At 45.4% G+C, this 22,515-nt stretch overlaps 1 protein-coding gene across 4 annotated transcripts; it reads right to left on the minus strand.

The window, feature by feature from the left end:
• Positions 1-737: 737 nt before the first annotated feature.
• ERG (ETS transcription factor ERG) lies at positions 738-21,948 on the minus strand. 4 transcript variants are annotated; one of them, XM_006749220.3, is made up of 7 exons: positions 21,711-21,948; positions 20,789-20,869; positions 18,798-18,869; positions 12,158-12,226; positions 11,435-11,491; positions 10,706-10,753; positions 738-3,517 (listed from the first exon to the last, which is right to left on the minus strand). In XM_006749220.3, exons 1-7 carry the CDS (start codon positions 21,931-21,933, stop codon positions 2,997-2,999), a joined length of 1,071 nt encoding a protein of 356 aa, XP_006749283.2. In that variant the 5' UTR covers positions 21,934-21,948; the 3' UTR covers positions 738-2,996. The 4 variants fall into 4 exon arrangements, with proteins under 4 accessions (XP_006749283.2, XP_081656245.1, XP_081656239.1 ...); XM_081800119.1 differs by lacking the exon at positions 20,789-20,869; XM_081800113.1 differs by lacking the exon at positions 18,798-18,869.
• Positions 21,949-22,515: the final 567 nt, after the last annotated feature.

The following is a 22,515-nucleotide window of genomic DNA, read 5'->3' on the forward strand; positions in this document are numbered from 1 at the left end:
GATTCCACTAACGACAAAGCCCCGAAGACCACTGAAGACAAGAGTGGACAGATCTCTCGCCAGGAGAAGCGATACTGTGCAAGGACAGGGAATGTACGTGAGGGCAAACCGAGTGATGGGGGAAGCAGAGACAGGAAAGGTTCATATTCAATTACGAACATGAACTGAAGAATGCTCTGGAGTTAGATTAAGGCAGGAGCACATAGCTAATGTTATTCTGAGATGTAATTTAAGCATTATTTATTTGTGAGAACAGAGCATTATCATGTTATCCAAAATTATCTCAGTGGCTCACGCTTGTCATAAAGCTTGCTAATAATCTGGGTTGAGGAGGGGCGTGTTGGAGAACCTAACTGAAAACATCTGCTAAAATTGAATATGGTAATCAGGTCTTATTTTTATTATTTTGCTCATGATATAATCTTGGAGGAGTGGAATTGAGTGACTATCCCAGTAAACTCGTATTTATATGCAGCATGTAGGTGTCCTTGACTTTGCATTCCAAAATAAAGATGACTGATCTTTTCCATTAGAAAGGTTTGGGTCACCCCAACTGCCAACTTTTATGCTTTTATTTTTTTTTTTCTCCCTAAGGAGATACAGGCACTTTATGGACCCTTCCCAAGCTGCTGCAAGATGACTGATGGTTGGACTTCTTTTAATCCAAGTAATGCAGAGTGTCTGAAGCTTTGGTAATCGGATCATACTGACTTTAAAGACCACTGCCAAAATATCCATAGCACAGAGGTTTGGCAACTTGATTTAATCATAGCAAAAGGATTACAAAGTGCAAAACAAGCCCCAAAACAGCTATGAAATGGGCCAATTCAGAAACTGACTCAGGCTAAGAAGTTGTTCAGTGTCGCTGTCTCTCACTTGCTTTGTATCCCACCGCTCAAACTGCCTTCACCTTGGCCAAGGTTGGAGGCGTTTGTGATGCACAGAAGAGAAAAGATGTCAAGGGAAATTGACTTGAGATCATAGACACAGTGTCTGGTGACGTGTCAGGCTCAGGGCTGGCGAGTCCCCAACCACGACACCCAGGTCATCCTGGTGTGGGAAGACCTGGCGAGGTCCTCTGAAAGGGAAGGCACATGGAAAATTTAGAAGCTGTCCCTTGTTTCTTTAGAGTGAGAAATTGTGGCTCTCCGTGACGCTTTATTCATCAACAAGAATAGAGTTTGCATTAAGGCTTGTTTGCCGTTCAACAAATGTATTATGATCACAGCAGGAATTAAGGGTGATTCTGTGACCAGGCGCTTATATGGAATTTGTCACAACCTTGGCTTTAGAGGCCCCTTTCCGTTCTGGGCACAAATACGGAGGTTCCAGTGTGAAACCTTTGGTCCTTCTGCTCCAGAAGAAGCTAGGAATAAGAGAGTGAGCAAGAAGGGCCTGTAGAGGCCAGCGCCATTTGGACACCAAATACCCCATTGGCTTGGCTCTCACTTGCATGAGTTCCTGGACAAAACAAAATTCTAGCACAAAACCCAAAAGCTCAGCACACATTTCTGTTGGGCAACTTTAGTCGCTAAAAAAAAAAAAAAAAAAAAAAGGTGCAAATGCAGACTCCTGAATAAATCTGATTTGCCATGCTAGGCCAAGCTTGTTTTATTACATACATTCTGCATCCTAAGAACTAATAACTTCATATTGTAAACATTAAGCATACAGAGTTAAAATTCAAGGCCACATTCTATCATTGATTGTCTCTTTTGTCGTGTATCTTTGGCTGGCCGAGATCAACTCGTAGTGTATAAATGCATAAGTTATATAATTATTATATAAAAAGAAAAAAAAAAACAAACATTGACTTGTATACTTCATTCTGACAAACGCACAGCGTTCGCGACTCGAAGGGAAACCGGAGCCTCTGCTTAACCCAAATGCCTAGGTGGTTTCGATGGCAGCTACCAAGAAGGCTACCTCTCACCTGACCCTGTGGGGACCAGAGCCCCCACCTCACGATGAGGTCCCGAATGTTTCTTTTAAATATCAGACAATTCCAGTTAAAATTTTCTTTTGACAAACAAACAAACAAAAAAAAAGAGAGATGCATATTTTTGTTTCTGAATTCTACTACTCCCCCCCCCGCTTCCTCCGCTGCGCGGTACTCTTCTTCTTAACACTGCGTTTGGTAGAACACTGACCGATTAACCCACACGTGTCCTCCACTCGTTTCTCCAAGTCTCCGCACTGTCCTAAGTCCAGTCTCTACTGCTTGACAAGGGTCTCTCCCAGCCCCGTGGCCTCCTCTTCCTGTGCTCCCTCCTCTTCTACCTACTCCAGCCCTCTGTCTACACCCACACGCTCACTGTCCGCACACGTTCTCAGCCCCACCGCCCCGCCGGGTTCACAGTTCCACAATACTGTCAAGGAGTAAGTTGGCAGCCTTGGGTCGTCTTCACAGCTAGCGAGAGCCGGTGGCTCTCCACTCAATGTAAAGAATCTGACTTCAGCCAAAAACAGCAAGTGCTGCTGAGTTCCATGTGGCCGTTGGTCCATGGGCTGCAGTCTCTCTCTTCTCTTTCTCTTTTTTTTTTTATTTTTGATATGTTTCTATTTTTAAATACAGGTAGTTTTCCTTAAAATGACATTTCGATGGTACATTAGGTCAAGACTGCGTTACCACTATCACTTTATTCTCCTCCCCCCTTGGCATTAGCAGGACCCCAAACTCTCCTCAGAAGTTTGGACACTTCTTAAGAACACTTTCTTTGGCACTTTGTCCTTGTGACGTCATGCTTCTACTTACAATGTCTTTTACATGGTATGTCCATATCCATTACATTTGTAGCATCCTCTTTATTCCTGTAGTAATACTTTAGTAATTCCCTCCCACTAAGAGTCTTTGGATCTCTCCCCTGGATTCCTTCCCCTAGAGCCAGTCAGGCGATTTCATTCCTCTTGAGGCACTTTTGATTCATGTTCTCCAATAGAGTTTGTAGCAATTTCTTGGTGATCGTATGCTGTTGGGAAAGGCCTCCCTCCCGGCTCTAGTAGTAAGTGCCCAGATGAGAAGGCATATGGCTGGCGGGAAGCCTAGTGTTGGGGTATATACTTCCAGTTGGCGAATTCCAGTAGGGGTTTGGGGCGGCGAAAAAACTGGACGATGTCACAGGGAGGGCCGGAGGGTGGGGGGCCACAAAGTTCATCTTCTGTGGGTGGGCGTGATAGGAGCCCATGTAAGGGAGGTCCGAGGGGTACTTGTACAGAGATGATTCTGGAGGGTGGGGCTGCAGGGCCTGGGCGATCCCGTGGAAGTCAAACTTGTAGGCATAGCGCTTCCCGTGGACTTTGGTCATGATATTTTTGTCATAGTAGTAACGGAGGGCACGGCTGAGTTTATCGTAGTTCATATTGGGTTTGCTTTTCCGTTCTCCCCAGCGCCGGGCAACCTCGTCAGGATCAGTCATCTTGAATTCCCCATTGGTGCCTTCCCAGGTGATGCAGTTGGAGTTTGAGCTATCTGAGAGGAGCTCCAGGAGAAACTGCCAAAGCTGGATCTGTCCACTCCCTAGGGAGGTGGGAAAAGGAAACGGGACACCCATGAGAACAGGCTTTGTTTCTTCAGTGACAGAAGTGGGTGCTAGTGGTGTTCCACACAAATCCCATTAACCCGGCCCGTGCACCCATCCCTCAGCTACTGGGAGTGGCCGCAGCTCTCGTCCTGCAGCTTCCCTCCCTCTTCTTCAGAAAACTGCCCTTGGATGAAGAGGAGCTGCTTCATCCACCCCAGGCAGCCCACGGCCCGAGGGGCTGACACCGTGGACCAGAGGCTCATCTCCTTGCCCCAAGGAGGGGCCAATTCTGTGATGCTGTTCCTACTCCGGAGCTCCTCGCAGGATCAGACCATGGCAAGGTTCCGGCTAAGGCCACCAGCCCCCAGAGCTCGACCCCTGCCCTTTTCTGCTTCGTCACCGCCTCTCTCCCAGAAACATATACTTCATTGATCACTTGCACAGGTATATCCTTACCCCAAGCTCTGTGTCTAGGGAACCTGACCCGAGGCGAGGATCCTCGGTGACTATCTGGCGGATCCACAGATCCAAGTCCTTTATGGAATGCTAAGAATTCCTATGGGGCCAAGTTTAGGTTGGTCCCATCCATTTCTGACTTCCTTAGAAGACCAGCCAAGTCCACTTTGTGTTTCAGGGGTGAAAGGGTTTATTTTTCCTCTTTTGTGAGGCAGAAAGTGCCATTATGTTGATGGCAATAATGACTTAATACCATTTATATTGGCAAGGTCAAGTAAAATAATAAAAGTCAGATTTAGGAAATGAACTTCTAAAAGTTTATGGAAAAACATAGAGAATGGAAGTAAACACCGTTATTTCTAACATAACATTTTGCTGGCACCCAGAAAGCAATTCTGTCAAAACTTTTCCTAGAACAGAATTAACCCACTCAGAATGAGGAAGTTTAGAAAATAGTTGGCTCTTTTTCAAACCAGATCACCTATTTCCAGTACTTAGGCAATTGCATCGTAACGGAAATCCACGTGTTGCCCCTGCTTTGCAATGCCAATTGTGTTCAGAAGAGTTTCCAGAAGAAGAACGGTGTGTGGCTGCAAGGATTTTTGGGGAACCAACGAGACTCCAGCTTTGTCTGAGATCTTATTTAGCTGGGGATGCACAGTCAGAATTTTTTTGATCGCACTAGAGATGCGTGGATGTGGCTTTTAGGTTTTATTAAATTCCGAGAAAAATCCAGGCACATCATTCTAGCCACCATGTTACACTACTTTAAGATGATTTACGGCTCCCTACAGGAGAGAAGCATGCAAATATCGACAGCAGTATTGAGCACCGGGAGAAGCTAAGGTGTGCTGAACAGATTTTAGAAGCTTTGCGAGCAAATAAGAGGCATGTCTTTCCTCCCAAACTCCAGCTACAGTATTACCTCGGGCTTATACCATAAAGATTACTTTTATTACACGATCGGTAAATATCAATAGATGTGATAAAATGATTAAAGCAACTTTAACTGGCAACCCTTCAGGGGACTGATGTCATGTAAAAATCAATTATAAATTTGTTTTTTTCCTAAATCCTCCCTCCTCCCTAGCTCCCTATATAAACTGTCTAACTCGTAAGTCCCTGTTTCCACACTGGCTACATGGAAATGGATATGTTTGCGAATTCATCCATACAATAGCATCATGAGAAAGGTCAGCCTTTTCTGAATGTGTTCTGGAAAATTATCATTTTCAGTCTCGCAACACATTTGAAATATATTAACAGCTTGTCGTTCATCTCAATGGAAGCCTATGCTTTTTCCGAACCACATATTCAAACTGTTCCCAATCAAGTTCTATTGCCCCCAACATCTCATTAATATGCATTTAAAAAAATACGAAGAATGGTATGAGAAAACCATATGGTTTTAGTATATATATTGTAACCAAAGGATTACTACTTGAAAAAAATTCCATATCGGACCTGGGAATAGGGAAAAACATGGATTTTTTACTTAACATTCCAATGTATGCTTCAATATAAACACATAGAGTTGTCCGAAAATAAATATTCACTGTCAATCTCCTCCCACAGAGAAATTAATTCTACAGATTTTGCATAAATACACAGACCTTCCTAAATAGCCAGAAAAATACTTGGCATTTATTCAAACTTTCACATTGCTCTTAAGAATCTGTCCCTTGCCCATTTCCTTTGTAAACATGTATAGAGAGAACCAGTGGACAAAAGTTCCTATCTCTCCTGCTCCTGAAGAACTAGAAAGTCAGGGACCTAAATTCATGGCTGGAAATTCAAAGATGAGCAATTTCTTATCAGACCATTTTACCCAGCAGCCTTTAAGACACAGGGCTCAGGCCTCGGAGTATTTCAAGTGTCTATGGGAATCAGAGATCTATAACAAAATTCATCAGCTTCCAAATCCGAGCACAGAAGCAAAAACGGAAAATCAGGGGCGCCTGGGTGGCTCAATTGTTAAGCGTCTGCCTTCCGCTTGGGTCATGATCCCAGGGTCCTGGGATCGAGCCCCGCATCGAGCCCCTCATCGGGCTCCCTGCTCCACGGGAAGCTTGCTTCTCCCTCTCTACTCCCCCTGCTTGTGTTCCTTCTCTCGCTGTGTCTCTCTCGGTCAAATAAATAAATAAAACCTTTAAAAAAAATGGAAAATCAATTCCTGTTTAAGTAAATGTTACAAAATGCAACATGACGTCAATCTCATTCATTGTTAAATTTAATATTCATAACAAAATCTGTTGTATTCGCAGTCTAGGGCAGGTTTTCTCACTGTGCAAGAATTGTCAAGGATTGCACCATGGCTGCTGAGAACTCGGCCAATGGTATGTTAACTGAGATCCTTGTGGCCACAAATTTCAAAGCAATTAAAAACAGTAACATTTACTGCACGATAAAGATGCATTTTAGAACATACAACAGGGAATCCAAAACAAGGATACCTAAGCTTTAGGAAGCCTAAGAGGGGTCTGGGTTGCTCACTGGCCAAGCCAACAAGTGAAAGAGAAGCTCTTACATTTGGGATCTGCCCTCCAGCAGCCCCACGACCTCCCCCTGGTCCATCACCTTCCTTCCGGAAAACCCTTCACATCTGTTTTCTAGACCTATCTTGGTAGCAGCTTTGAAACATCAGTAAGGCTTACTGACTTTTGCCCTGGTTTTGTCTAAGGTAATTAACCAAAAAGCCAGGACTGGGAAAAACAAAGACCTTGGCTGTCCACCCACAGGAGAGCCCAATGGGATAAAGGGGGGAGGGGTGCAGCCTGAAATAGAAGGCAATCCTTTTATTTGTAGAAGAAAAGTGGTCTCTTAATGCAATTAAAAGAAAAGAAGAGAAATAACAGTAGCAAAGAAGGTCGACTGAGCAGAAAAGGGCAAAACACCCAAAAGGCTTGTAAAGCACAGAGAAAAGCAGAGCTGGGAATGACTCAGCAGCTGTGGGTCCAGTTGGGGGGGCGGGTGTCCCCAGAGCAGGGCACCTCGGCCGCCACCTGACAGAGGGGCAGAGCAGTGAAGAAAGCAGAGAGCGGTCCAATGAGCACCACAGTGTCAGCCCTTTGGGACCACGTTCTACCGTACCCAGGCACGCTGCAGAGAAACCCGTGCACACAGCCTGGCCCCTCCATCATGTTAAGCTCCTGGCAGCAGGCGCGTCCCAGGGGGAAAGCTTTGCCCCCGGGCTCCGTGTGGCTCCAGGCAGGACTCGGGAGAGGGCAGAGCAGTACAGTGGCTGGAAGCACCACTTTGGAAACATCGCGGCCTCTGCTGAGTCCTGGCGCTGGCACATACGGGACCTTGGGCAGCTCACCCAGCTCTCCGTGCCTCAGTGCCCCGCTCTGTAAAATGGGGGTGAAGGTAATAGTACTATCTCGCTGGGTCACTATGAGGATGAACTCGGTGCATGAAGGTTTGGACTGAAAATCATGATTTGTTTGAGCTGAAAACCAGAGTTTAAAGAGAGGCACACACCTTGCCTAGAGCTACAAGATGACAATAGGAAGCCAAGTGCCCCCCCGACCCCATCCCGTGTACCCCATGCCCGTTGGCTGTGAAGAACTGCGAACAGTAATTTCAGGGCTGGCTGATGGCCACTGAAAGCCTACTATGCGCCGGGCACCGTCCTGAACACTTTACATGTGTTTTTTTAACCCCCCCCAATCATGTGACAGCCCATTGCAGAGGTGAGGAAATCAGAGCCCAGAGAGGTAGAGTGACTTATCCTGCTCAAGGTCAGCAAGGGTTGGAACCCGGACTCCAAGCTTGGACGCCAAATCACGGAACAAACCATTGCTTCCAGGCCCGGGTTTCTGCACACACCTCCACCCTCCCGACTCCTCTCCAGGGTGTCCCTTCCCTGGGCCTGGAGCTTGGGAGGTTCCCAGTGGGAGACTGGACACTCCCAGCTCCAACAAATGGCAAAGCATCGCCAACACGGGTCTCTGGGTGCGCGTGAGGCTGGACACGTTTCACTCCCACCATTAAAGAGTCTCCAGTTAGCATTAAAGGAGCCGCTGCACATAACCCGAGAAAGCACTTTCAGTCCGTTAGAGAAGCCGCATTAAATGTGCAGCCATTCTGATGGGACAGAAAGCCGCTGCGTGGCTTATAGGTGACCCATGACATAATTGTGCAGGGACTCAGCTCTCAGCAGGGGAGCTACGGCCCATCAAATGCACATCGAATGCATATCTGGCTCGGGGACACTGAGATGCCATCATTGTTCTGTGCATGTATACACTATGATGTCACTTTCCACTTCAAATGATTAAGACGAGTTTGCACTGTACAAAGAGCGAGGGCAGGAATTTTAAGTGATGACGGATTTATTTATCAGAGAATGGGGAAACCGAATCAAACAGGAAGAGGCATTCTCATTCACAGGAAGATAAAAGACATTCCGGGCTTGGGGCGAGAAGACCACATGAACACAACTGACATGTGGCCCGAGGAGAGACGGAGAGAAGGCCTAATTCGTTATAAACGGAGTCGAACAAATCTTTACCCTCCAGCCCTGAGTGGGGATGTTGGCACCTTCCCCAGGCCCAGGGCGGACGGTCTTTGCGATACAAAGTGCAGTCTTCACCCCCAGTGCGAAGCTGCTGACCTGCCATGGACTGAGACATTTTCCCAGTGCCTGAACACTCCTTGAACTAAATGGAAATCCTTCCTTTCTGTTCTCTTCGCCTCCATTCTCCAAGCCCTCCCTCCTCCCTCATGCTTACTCAGGGGCAGCTTAGCGCAAGAAAATAAAACCGGACTTTGGCGACAGAGAGTCAGGGCTCAAATCCAGCCTCCCTTCTTATTGGCTGTGTGACCCAGGGAAAGTTACCTAATGTCTCTGGACCTCCGATTCCTCTTCTGTAGGAGGAAGATAATGACGAGCCGGGGCTGTCAAGGGGCGGCACCATGGACATGAGTGCTTGCCCAGGCATTACACAGGGTGGGAGCTATTTGTTACTTCATGTGATTGTATTAACGTCCCCGGAGTGCTTCTTCTTTTTTTTTTTTTTTAAATTTATTTATTAGAGAGAGAGCGCAAGAGGGGGTAGGGTTAGAGGGAGAAGCAGACTCCCCGCCGAGCAGGGAGCCCGATGCGGGACTCGATCCCGGGACTCCGGGATCATGACCTGAGCCGAAGGCAGTCGCTCAACCGACTGAGCCACCCAGGCGCCCCCCGGAGTGCTTCTGCTTCTGTTCCTTTTCTTTGCTCTAATCTATCCTGAACGCCGCTGCCAGAGTCATCTTCCTGAGGCACGACTGATAATAGTCATCTCCAAACACGGGAATCATTTCTGTTTGAACAGTTTTGGAGCACTCATAAGCGAGCACAGGGATGAAGGGGGCCCAGAGACCCAGGAGTCTTGGCCACCAGTTGGATGCTCGCTGAAGAGAACAGAGCCTGTGGCTCCATGAACAGTGGACAGGGTTGGAACCACCTGCGTTCATTTCTCCACCAGAATGTAAGGTCCCTGAGGGTCAAGGACGGTGTCTCCTTATTCCCTGCATTCATTTATTCAACAAATAATTATCGAGCGCCTGGTCCAGTCTCCAGGGCAGAGTAGGAAACAGAACAGTCCCTTCTAACTGCTCAGATGCCCAAAAGGTATTTGCTGAACTAGTTAACGTTACCTAAAACTGAATGTGAACGCTGCAGACACCCAATAATGAAGATATTTCATGTTCTCAAAATACAGATTCCCTTGCTGGGATGCATGCTGATTGAATCTGGACTTTTCCCTTTCCAGCCCGACTTTGGCCTCAGTGTTTAGGAAATATACATTCCAGCTTGTCTTTGCAATAGGCCTGTGTCATCCTGGCGTTTGAATGTGCCGTTGAGAATATGCAGCATATGCTGTGAATTTCTGAGGCAGATGCCAACACAGCTGATTCTGATCGGTATACAAACAAATCAAACCGTTTGGTGGGCAATGCAATGTGATGACAAGTGACGATCCTTGGCAAGGGACAGGTCACGAGGGGGCCAGTTAAGAACGTGCACTTTCTTCTAGCCTCCAAGTTCAAAAATAGACCGTTCATTGACGATGATCCTGGATCTGAAGCCTTATGGTGGAAATTAAGGTTCTCCTTTTCAAGATATTATTTAATCGGCTTGTGTGATGGGTTCACCTGTGTCTCCCCAAAATGCCTGTGTTGGAATCCTAACCTCCAGGATCTCAGAATGTGACCTTATTTGGCAATAGGGTCTTTACAGAGGTGATTAAGTGAAAGTAAAGTCAGGGTAGGTTCTAATCCAATATGACTAGTGTCCTTATAAAAGGAAATTTGGACACAGACACACACACACAGAGAAGACAGGTAAAGAGACACAGGGAGAAGACAGCCATCTACAAGCCAAGGAGAGAGGTCTGGAACAGATCCATCCTTCACAGCCCTCGGAAGGAACCAACCTTGCCTGACACTTAACACTTTGTCTTTGGACTTCTGGCCTCCAGACTGAGACAATAAACGTCTGTGGTCGAAGCCCCCAAGGGAACTGATACAGCTTAGATTAGCTGATACTGCTCTTTGCTGAAGCTAAAGTCTTAATTCATAATATGACCCATTTTTTTTTTCCATTTAGGCAAATAATCCAATGAGATCTAAACTCAACTTTGTTCAGTTGAAGGGATTTCTCACCGATACAAGTTAAACTTACAAAACAGCCATGGCCAAAAAGGGTAACTTTGTTAGGAGCAAAATCACCAGCATGATCTCACCTGGGTTTGCAAGGCGGCTACTTGTTGGTCCAAGAATCTGATAAGGATCTACAGCAAAAAGAAAAGAAGTCAAATCCCAAAGACCTCGTCATGATTTGGTATGAGGTCGCTGGAGGCATAATGCTCACCCACTTGTGTTTCCAGATTTCAGGCTTGAAGGTACCCCCATACCAAAGTCACCTAGCACCACTTCCTGTACTGAATAAGATGTCACATGGAATCTGAGTGAAGTTTCTTGCTAAAGGCCTCTTAGCTGGTGGCCAAGTGCAGATTTGGCTCGGGGTTCCCGACACCCAGCTCTCTCCATCCCTGGACAGAAACTGGGCAAACGTGGTATGTCCCCTCTTGGCCCCGGTGCCATGTGGGCTGTGTCTCTCAGCACACTGGCAATCTCCACCCTCCACTGCACTCCACATCGGACCTGGCAAGACGCCGACACACTGAACATGGCTTGAAGGTGAAAGGAAAACTCATCTGTCAAAAAGAAGCAGCCTGCGTGCAACAGAGTGCTTTCTCCATATTTACTGCATAGATTTCAGAAATGTTTTGGCAAAATCTCGAGCTATCCCTATTGAAAAGACTGATGATTTGGTCCACATTTTATACATGGAGCCATGATAAAGAAGACAAAATCACATTTATTTCATTTAGGAAGTGACACATTTTCAGAAATACGCTGCTAAATCTACTTCTTTTTTGATGGCCAGCAAGATGTTCCCTCAAACATACCTAGCTGAGGACGCTGGTCTTCGGTTTTGGGCACTGCGGAAGGAGACGGTTGAGCAGCTGAAAATCCAAAAGCAAAAGACAGAGTTAGCTGTAACTTCTATTTGACCATTAGTCTTTGATGCTGTATACTACCATCCCATCGATTATCTTAGTTATTAACATAGTAGTCTTACTCTTATACTAAGCTGCATTTAATGGCAAGAGAAGTGCCTTTCTAATGAAACCAAATGTAGACATTGTAGCAAAAAAAAGAGGGCACTTTAAACTATTTTAAAAATTTATAGGGCGCTGTTTCCAAAACTAAAAAAAAAAAAAAAGAATTTGAGATACAGATTAAAATGAATCACAGTCTAAACGAAACAGAAAAAGGGAAATCACCAGGAAAATAAAATAAAGCTACGGATACTTTTAAACATGGCCAAGATTAGGAAATCACCCAGTATTTAATCCGTGCCCAGACATCTCTTGAGACTTGCCTTTGTCCTTGTTGAAATACATTACATCATTTGTTTTTTTTTTTTGTTATGGAAGTATGGAAGTAGGTATAACCCCAGGAGAGAAAGAATCATTGCCTTTAAAGATCAGTTGCACTTTGTTGCCAATGGAACAAACACTTCATGCATTGAAAAAGCATAGATTCGCTGTAGAAATTGTTATGTGTTCCAAAATAGTTATCTACTGCCTTGTGACATGCAGATTCAAGCAGCTGGGCCAACACTATACCTTTCGACTGGGGGGTGGGGTGGCCGTGACTAGTCCAGGCTGATCTCCTGGGTGGGTCATAAGGTAAATCTGCAAAGACAAATGAATCAACTGAAAGATCAATAATGTAATTTTATAATAGATATAATCTCTGTTTTTTGTGATTGTTGTAATTTTTGTGTTTATTAGAATAACTATTGTGGGTGGAAATCCAGTAATCCAAAGAAATACCCAACCTGTATTCCATTAGATTTGGGTTTTACTTAGAAATTATCGTTTTGTTTATTCTATGGATCTAACATTTTCACCCATTGAGCTAACAACTCTCACTGACAGATTCTTGCAGAGTTTGGTGAGTCTTCCATAGAAACTTCCTACAATCACAGGTCAAGACCATATTAAGAGTTTCTCACGATCTACTTTGACCCGCTTCTACCTGCGACTGACCTAAATTCATCCCTTTGTTACCTTCATGACTCATCCAGAGCAGTGCTCACAAATTTGGTTAAGTCCACCAATCCTTGCTCGAGGTCTGCCCCTAAATTCACCAAATGACACTTAAGTTCCTTTCTCTTTTTCTTCCTTGGAAACGAGCATGGCCATCTTATCCCCTTACTGGCCAGCTGCCTCTCTTGGTGACCCCTCATTTTCTCTTTATAATCTCACCCAGTTATATTAAATCGGTCTTAAGTGTCCAGTTCTTTTTCTATGTAAGTATCTACTTTGTTTTTCTCCAAATGAATTTAGAATTTCTCTAGAAGAACTGCAGGAAATCAATCTCAAGATTGAAATAATATTGCCCATGCAACATGTTAACAATGAGCCTAGGAGCTGAAGCACAGGGGCGCCTGGGTGGCTCAGTTGGTTAAGCATCTGCCTTCGGCTCAGGTCATCATCTTGGGGTCCTGGGATCGAGCCCCGCATTGGGCTCCCTGCTCAGTGGGGAGTCTACTTCTCGGTCTGCCCCTCACCCTGCTGGTGCACTCTCTCTCTCTCTCAAACAAATAAATAAAAAATTTTTTTTAAAGTGCTGAAGCATATGCCAATGATTTCCTTGTATTTGCAATGCATTATCATTTGTCTTGTAAATCATCATTGCACTTCGCAATACAAACTTAACTATACTTCTGCATCCTCAACGCAAGTTCTTTTAACGATTATGAAGACTCTAAGTCATTTCAAGGTTCTTCCGAAAATATACTCCAGAACATTACCATGCATATTCTTACTAACTGTGCATACATAAAGTGATTTCTACACGAAATCTCATCACAGATCCACTTCAAAACTATGTCTTCTTGGATTGATGGGGACTCACTTCAATGCCATGTGTAATTCTGAGCCAACTGAAAGCCACAGGCAGATACTTCAGCACACCTGGAAATCGCTATAAAATCTCACTCAAAGTGCAGGGCAACACAATGAGTCTGAAACCTCTCTTTAAACAGATGATTTGACCCTGTTTTAGACTGGTAATCTGGTGGATCAATCTTCAAAAAGTTTGACTACATTGCTCAAGATGCATCTCTTCCTATTTTCGGATCCCAAAGAGAATACCACTGAAATGCAACGTGAAATTCAACCCAGAGTTGCCTTAATTTATTTGGTCTGTTTGGCTACAGGCATCTCGATCAGTGTGGTCTCTGAAATCCTACCCTCTATAGCTTTGGTTGAGTAAGATAATTTTTCTTTTTAAACTCTGCTATTGCTCACCCCTCCTTCTCCACTGGCATTTTTGCAGTTTGGACCATAAGCCTTTTCCCACTCAGCTCCTCAGAGTCTCACTTTTCTGGTGCTGGGGTTGCACATGGGAATTAAATCTGCAGCCGCTATCAATTTACAACTGAATTTCAACTTAAGTCTCTGGCAGCCCTTTGCACGTGGATACTCATCTAGTCGCATTTTGTCTTAAAAAAAAAAAAAATGGTCAGCCAGAGTTTCAGTTTGAAAATTGTCTCAGAAGGAAAACTGGACTACCAAGACTAATATAACAGCATCTAGCCGAACTCAGGAGCCAACAGGCACATCTTGACAAGGGGCTTCGGTTGACTGAATGAAAAAGCAAGTCACTACTGAACTATGTTCTAGATCCTAGATCTCTAAGTGTGGTCCGCAGACCAGCAATATTAGCAACATCAGGGAGCTTGTGAGAAAGGCAGAATGTCAGTCCAGAGCTACTGAATCAGAATCTGCATTTTGACCAGATCCCAGGTGACCTGGGAACACACTGAACCGTGTTTGAGCAACCCTGTTCTAGACAATTTCCAGTACTTATTTCTAGGCAGGAATCTGGGTTCCTACAGATAACGATCTCAGAACTACTACCTGAGCATGTCAGTGCAAATGAATAAAAGTGTGCAGAGAGCTCTAATTTGGGTCCTTTTTACCAGAGAGAATGCTAACAGAATGAACAGCAAATGTCAGCAGGTTGGTCCACTCCCACTTTAAACATAAAAGTATTGCTCATGAAATGTGACTGGAAAAAAACACCCAACTACTAAGAGAAAAATATTTTGAAACCCTTTATTCATAAATCCTTCTTAGGATGTATAACCATGTTCCATCCTCCCTTGAAAATAAGTCAGGACCTAAACAACACCAAGTCTGATTTTTAGCCAAGAATTTGAGATGTTTATATGAACGATGATTAACATGTTCATAAACATATTGCCATGGAAGATAAGTAGGCTTTTGTTTTTGTTCATGAAATTCTGGTCCAATGCTTCCTTATCAGCTACCGCTCACGCGCTGTGGGCACTGAGCCTCCCTCCTGTGGGAGGGGACACTGGGCAAGACTGAATGAAGCCACACCGGGACAGGAGGCCACGGCGGGGCCCCCTCCAACCACAGCACCCCGCAGCATGGCTAGCGCTGGGCAGCTCTCCTCCTGGGCTGCTTGAGAAACTTTGACTCCGTGCACATTTCCTATGTGTCCCTTACTAACAGTAGGACACAGAACTTCTACTAAGAACAGATTTTACATTTCATTTTTGGCAGTCAGTTCAACACACTCTCCATCTCTCTTGAACTGTGATCTTTGAGGTAATTAACTCATACACTTGGCAGAAGGTCCCGTGTCAGAGAAAAACTGCTTTCTGGCACTGGGTCTGCTATTTCTTCTGTAACAGGCTGTGTGTTTAGAAACCAAAATTCATAAAAGGCATTCAGGGGCAGCTTAGGGTTACCACAGAAGTGTGTTTTATGCCATGATCCAGATCAAGAAGCACGATACTGAAAATAAGGAGTTTGACTAGTGTGGGGTCCCTCCACACTAGCACCTTGATTTATCTCCTGGGAGCTGGGATTGGTTCCTGTTTTTGTATGAGACTCCTCCCCCCGACTCACTCCCTTCCCCGGGCATCAGTGAATCAAGACAACATATATATTCTATTCTCCTTCCTGCAGGGTTAAGTCCACCAAGTTTTGTATTCTGGTTTCATCAAGCTTAAAGACCAACATCCTCTAGCCCTCAGGATGTCTACCTGCCCACTTTATTTTTTAATGGACCAGAACTTAGACCACAGGAGAGCTCATCCTCATTCTGCAGGATCCGCACCACGTTTGCAAAGCTGAGCTGAAGGGCCCTGGCTGGTCTGGGCGGGGTGGGGTGGGGTAGGGAGGATGAGATCTGCCTGCTGTCAGTGAACCTGGATGCTGATGCAAAGACAGAAAGACTGAGAGCTATTGCTTAGGACCAACCGATAAACCCTTACTCAGTGGAAAGAAGTTCTGGAGTTAACCCTAACGTGATTAAGTCACTCTCCCTTGTTTTCCTCCAGACCTTCCTCCAGGCTTCTAAAATCCTCTATCAAAGACGTAGAAATCTGGGAACATCTTGCATTCCTTTGTCTCCTAGCTGTGCAGATCACTGTGGTGAGTCTAGCCAGGGTGTGGGGGGTTTGGGGGGTGGGGGGTGGGAAGCAAAGAGTGCGTTTTTAGCCATGAGCTGGGATATAGCTTTACATAGCACCTGACGGAGGAGAACGTGCCTTAGCTGCATTGCCTTAGTGCTCAATTGGTGACAGTGTCACCAAGTTGTGAACTCCAACGGGGGACTTGCTTAAGATTCTGAGAAAGCCCTGAAGAGCACCAGCTGCAAAGCGAAAGCCAAGCCTACATTTTCTGGCTCAACCCTCCAGTCTCTTTTGAGAACATTCTAGATGTGTGTCATGATCCGTGGATTGCATGCTGATGGAGGAGGAGAGACAGGATTTCAGAATGTCCCCGTTGGCATACACCAGAGCTTTCCTATAAACTGCCCCTAGGATGCCAGGCGGGGTGGTACATCACGAGGTCAAAGACCAGCATGCAAGTTTCGATGAGTCAGACCTGTCTCTTTCATGTCACCTGAGACCTCAAAGGGCCATGGCTCCAAAAGGCATGTGTTCAGCAAGGAAGAAGGATACTTACAGAAGAGATGGAGAAAGAGCTTCTAGTAGTTCTAATGTGACACAACCCAAAAAACGCATGAGACATCCTAAAACCATGACCATGAAAAACAAAATGTAAAATGATATGCCGATGTGCTAATGCATTATAAGAGTAGGGAAGAGACGGATCTAAATGCTAACTCAACAATGGGATCATGAAAGGAGGGTGTATTTTGAATGAACAAAGCAAATAGGAGCAAGCCTGGGAAGAGAAGGGAGAGGTATGAACAAAGCAGTGAAATGTCCATGTGTGCATTCCTTCAAGGTCAATCCCTGCCTCCACCTAAGTAGAGCAGTAACTCTCTTCTCCAAGGTCAAACCCCTGAATCTGGCTGTCAGCAAATAGTTCTGGCTTGTTTGGTCTGATTCAAAGTCTTTATAGCTCATATCCCAAATTGTGTGTATCCCCCTTGACAATCACAGTAGCAGTTATCAAAATAGGTATTTTTGATACAAACTGAGTCTCAGAAACATACTTTACTGGTATGGAGATATGGAGGTGTGATATCTTCCAGGTCACACACAGATGATGGCCCCAAGGAAGGTCTTATCAGAGCTATGCAAGGTGCATCTGACTTGGCCACCTGTCTTTCCTAGGGCCGAAGCACAGAGGGGTGTCCCAGACATCACCTCCCAGCTCTCCCTCTCCATACACCTGGGAGACCGTATCTTCCAAATCTACTATATCCTAAAATATGAAAAAGAAGTCGTTCCGGGATTCACTGTCCTATGTAGCAACAAGCAACCAGCTAGCTGGTCTGACCATTGGGTACAGCCCAAATGGATTTGGCCAATGTTGTGATCTTTTGACAAAACTCCAACACTAGCTCATGATCCCTGGATTTTACAGCTCAGTCAGGGGTACCCATGAGTAGCTTCAAACACACAAACAAGCAAGCAAGCAAACAAGCCCTGGACCCCCATTTTAGATAGTGCTTTTTTTTTTAAGTATGGATGGAAATATTTTTTAAATGCTCACAAAACCTTTGTGATTTTCCTACACTTCTGTTTGTTTTCCCAAGGATTCATTTATTAGAGGTAAATGGTGGGGTTCTTCGTGGTCTAGCTCACTCTAGACCCTGGGTCTTGTCCCCAGTTAAATGGCCTGGAAAGTCTCTAACAGGACAGAGGTAAGTAAGCACTTTGGCTAAGCCTTTCCATCATGTTCCCCAGGAGCAGGGCAGCAAACCCTTCCTCCAACGTTGGAGAAGAGGATAATCACCAGCCTGAAGGTACCAAGGCGGTAACAGGGTAATGTCAGAGTGGGAGCAATTCTGAGAAGCTTCCCCGCTCATGCTATTTAGCTCACTGGTCCCCAGTCTTTCTCACTGCAAAGAAACAGTGGTGCCAAGCTTAGCGCCCTGGACGAGTTCAAAATGAGTCTTGTGTAGCCTGGACGTGAGCCAGAGGTCAAAGGGCGACAACTTGTGTCTAGGAAGACATGAGTCTCAGATCCACGAACGGATATGGAGAAAACAGGTTAAATACTTATGTGCGTGAGTCTAGATCCAGCTCTAGGTGGCTCTACCGAAACATCGAGACCTTTGGGCCAAGTGCACATGTGCTCCCATGAGCTGGGTCCTTTGTACCTCCGTGGCTGGCACGCAGGAGGGACTCCCTGGACATCTGTGGAATGAAGAGCCAGCTCTCTGAAGACAGGATGCTCTCTGAAGTCTGGCTCATCCTCATGCTCCCAGGATGTAACATTGTGCTTGTCACTAATAAGCCCTGGATAATATTTATTTTTTCATGAATGATACGTAAATCAATTACCTAGAGAAATCCTCAGGAAAGACATAAGGTAAGAGTCTATTGTACATTTTATCTACCACATGCTTCTGCCCTGAAGGACTGGCTCTTATGACCTGCTGGGAGTCCGTCCCTAGCGCTAAGGGGATTCCTCGTGTAAGTCCTTCCATGACCTCGAAAGCAGACGGATTCCTTATTGCCAGGCATCCGGGGCCCATTCTTGCCCATCTGTCTTTTAAAGCAGCTCATTAAGGGGCTGGTCTGCTTTGAATTCTGCAGTCAGGGACCTTTAGTGTGATCTTTGAATGAAATGGTCTGACCGAATTTTGGCTCCCAATCCACAGAAGCAGAATGAGACTGCTCAGGACTCCCTTCAAGACCGAGGATCCTCTCCCTCTGACTCACGTGACTTAAGTCACGGATCTCACGGGACATCCTGGGATGTCTCTCAAGGAACAGATCACACAGGGGGGTTTTCGTACCTGGCCTAGTTGTAATTCTTTGCGTAGCTTCAGGATATACTGAAGTATTTGGGAATATAAAAGCTGCACCCCCTGCAGACAAAAGGAAAGACAAAACATGTGAAGGTCTGTTGTTGTGGTGGTTGATCTCAGCAACAGTGCCAAATCTACTTTGCCCTGTGACACCAAAGGGAGGCACCCCCCCTTGAGCCTGCTGCTCCAGACTTTGGGGAGGAAGGGATGGACAGGCACAAGGGACAGAAATTGATTCTGACTACGGAAGTGGATGGCAAACTGTCCTGTGCCCCGTTCGTGATAAAGTGTCTTGTGTTTTGATCTTACAGCTTCTTGCTGAAGCCCATCTGTGTGTCCATCTCCCTTCCAGCAATCTCATTTTATTAAAAAAAAAAATCCTATGGTGCGATTTTCATTTTTAAATTGCATAAAAATCCATAAAACATTTGAGAGAGCCCTTGGAAAGTCGTACCAAAGGATTACAAATATGTTGCCAAAGACTATATGGATCTTATTAAAAATTATTCCACATCTCTATTCAAATGCATGTTTCCCGGTCTCTCTCAATCAACGCCCCTGTCGTTAGCAGAAAAAAATTCCCTTTCTGCAGTTAGGTCCATTTGGAATTGGTCGTCCTTTTCTTCAATTGTTCAATGTTCCACAGTCACGAAAGTAAGGAAAACAGAGCTTTCTTGAAACTTTCCCCTCGGTGTTATACATTTTTTTAAAACAACTGTGAAATTATCAGAAAATGTGTATAGCTCAAAGGTGTTTCCTAAGAGAAGGAAATTACTTTGTCTAAGTTATTTGTTATTTCTGGCCACAAGGTCATTAATAGGCTGATGTGTGTAATCTACGCTGAAAAAGTACATGACTGACTCGAAGCATTTTTTTCTTACTTTACATTAAAACACAACGTTCTGAATATTGAGGACCAAGATTAAGCAGCAATTTCATTGTAACACTCAGACCTGGACTCACTCACATGACACATTTTAAAGTAAACTGGCAAATGGCTGGAACACGACTGTGCTTCCATGTGAGGCTTCTTGGCTTATAAGCGGGTTACCCACACCTTGCCAGAACACGAAGGTTTTTCCCCTAGCCTGGGTGGTGGCAGAGGGTCCCCGCAGGCTGATACAGTGGGGTGAGCAGCCTGTGGCCATGCTTCTATGATGGTCTCTATCAGGAGGGAGACAACGGAGGCCAGCCAGGAGCACATTCGTCCGCAGAAAGCCAGCTTCTACTATGGGGGGGGCAGGGGGGAGGTTAGCGGGGACGAAGGATCCTGTTAAACTCTACTAGGCTCAGGCAATACATAAAGAGAATGCAGAATCTGTGGTTAGAGACAGAATAGCAGGGATTGGGTTAGCCACTAATTTCATATCCTCCAAAATTATAACACAGCTTCCCTTTCAACAAAAGCTCACATAAAGTAACGAACGAGCATTCCTTTCTACTGCCTTTTGCCAATGTCCAAAGTCTGTGCAAGAAGACTAAAGTCAAGACAAGTCAAATGTCCTAAAACGTTTTCTAAAAGGGAAAAATAAAACTCCTGCTTGTCCTAATACACACTCCTTTAAGAATGAAAATGAAAAAAAAAAAAAAAAGGAATACTAAGGGCCCCTTTTCATCGAACATGCTTTTAATTTCTACAGTCAGCACAGCGCGTATTTGGGGACTAATAGCAGCAGATTATAATCCAGCAAACATGAGCTAAGGCTATGGCTAAAGGCTAATTCTGCACATCACCGGGTTAAAAAAGTCCTTTGATTGTCAAAGGGAGTGGGCAGTGCTTGGAAACCAAAGGGCGCCCCCTGCCTGTAGGCTCTGGTACCTCCCGCAAGAGCCTCCCGCATGTGCGGAACCCCTCAATCATCCTCTCTCCGTTCTGCCTTCCTGATGCGCTGCCCATCCCGCGTGCCACCTTTAAAGCATGCAACCTGTGGGCAAGACCCTGCATTTGTCCAGTGGGCAAGGGGCAGGGCCAGCATTACCTGTGTTTCTAGCATGCATTAACCGTGGAGAGTTTTGTAAGGCTTTATCAACATCATCTGAAGTCAAATGTGGAAGAGGCGCTACAAAACAAAACAGAAGGGACATCAAAATGAAAAAAAAAAAAAAAGAGAGAGAGAGAGCGAGAGAATTACCTTCCTTTAAAAAAAAGAAGAAAGAAGGAAGAAAAACACCTCCCCACTCCCACCCTGGTATCCTGGGCTGCTTGGAAATCTCTCCATGGCCCTGCTGCTCGTTAGCGTGTTAAACCCTAGGTGGGCCCATGTTTAATTCAGGGAGTGAGTGATCGGGATGCCAGGCAAAGCGTTTACACCAGAGTTCACACCGCCCCTCTACTTCTGTCCCCTGCTAACCATGCTTGACGTCTGACAAATTAAAGCATGCAGCAAACTTGGTGAATTCATGCCCCTGATCGCCAATATGCCATTCCCATTCTGTCAGGTGAAGCCACATCCATGATCCCAAATGGAAACTTTCCTCCTTTCGTGTGCAGGTGGGATCTGGAGGGGGCTTGGTTTAGCGTTAGGGAGGATAAACCTCATAATTCCCATCTGGTAAGAGCCTTTCCATCCGTTTCTTTCTCAGTTTGGGGCACCATGGAGACTCAGTCATGTGTGACCAGATAAAGCTTTGGTTCCCTTTGCCGTGTGATCTGCTCGGTGGAGGTGACCCTGCCAGAGGCAGCTGAAGGCTAACGTGACATTTTGGCTTCTGGGAGAAGCACTGGCTGCTTCTCATCATGTTCACCTACATCCTGGCCTGGTAAACCACTGGTTCTCTCAGACCCTAAATGAGAATGGAGGGCAGGAAGAAGCTGTCCACAGACTGTTGTGAACGCTCTCAACTCAGGCTAGCCAGGACCAGCACGACAGTGATCTCTGCCCCGAGCAGGGACCATCTTACTCTCTCTGAGGTAGTGCAGGTGCGAGAGAAGGATGTCAGCGTTGTAGCTTGGGGTGAGCCTCTGGAAGTCGTCCTTGGTCATCTTGCACAGTTCCTTCCCGTCGATGTTCTGGAACAGCAAGACGTCGACGTCCGGAAGGCCGTATTCTTTCACTGCCCACTCCAGCCACTGCCGGACATGGTCTGTACTCCACAGCGTAGGATCTGGAAGGGAATGGAACATAATCGATCAACTCCCGAAGAAACATTTCCAGGGCAGAGCCACCTCCCGGGTGGGATCCCAGCAGTGCAGCTTTCCAGAGCGACCCCTTTTCCTGCTGTCCCAGAAGAACAGCCTCCAGCCTGACTCAGTGACCTGTCAAAAGGAGGTGTCTTGGGGGAAAGACGAAAAAAAAAAAAAAAACTCCAACTGACTCACACGCAGAGATCATTGCCTTTAAAGGGAATTGTTCTGGAAGTCTAGGATCATTCACACCATTGCCCTCCGGTTGCTTAGAAAATCTAAAGTTCAATGTGGGGATGATTTTTGTTTTTTTTTTTTAATCATTCATCTTTTTCACTTACTTTCACTTTTATTTATTGATTTAAATTTTTTTTAAAAAATGGCAACTTTCTTTCCTTATTAAACTACGGGCATCTTTATATGAAAATAAAAAAGTTCAAGACACAGATCAGGAAGGTGTTAATTACCATCACACAAAACACGTATTTGTACATAATACTGAAAAATACTGACCACAAAATTGGAAATAAAAGTATAGGTAAACCCAAACCCCAGCACCTCCAGTGAGCTAGTATTTCTAAG

The sequence above is a fragment of the Leptonychotes weddellii genome, chromosome 1, assembly GCF_054177405.1.
Source record: "Leptonychotes weddellii isolate Sample4059 chromosome 1, ASM5417740v2, whole genome shotgun sequence".
NCBI classification, from domain to species: Eukaryota; Metazoa; Chordata; class Mammalia; order Carnivora; family Phocidae; genus Leptonychotes; species Leptonychotes weddellii.

Coding starts and splice junctions, on each gene's coding strand:
- ERG (XM_006749220.3), bottom strand. CDS start 21,933: ATGTTCCATTCCCTTCCAGATCCTACGCTGTGGAGTACAGACCATGTC. Junction 12,227..18,797: donor AAGAATTACAACTAGGCCAG/GTACGAAAACCC, acceptor TTGTCTTTGCAG/ATTTACCTTATGACCCACCC. Junction 3,518..10,705: donor TAGCCGCCTTGCAAACCCAG/GTGAGATCATGC, acceptor CCACCTCCCTAG/GGAGTGGACAGATCCAGCTT.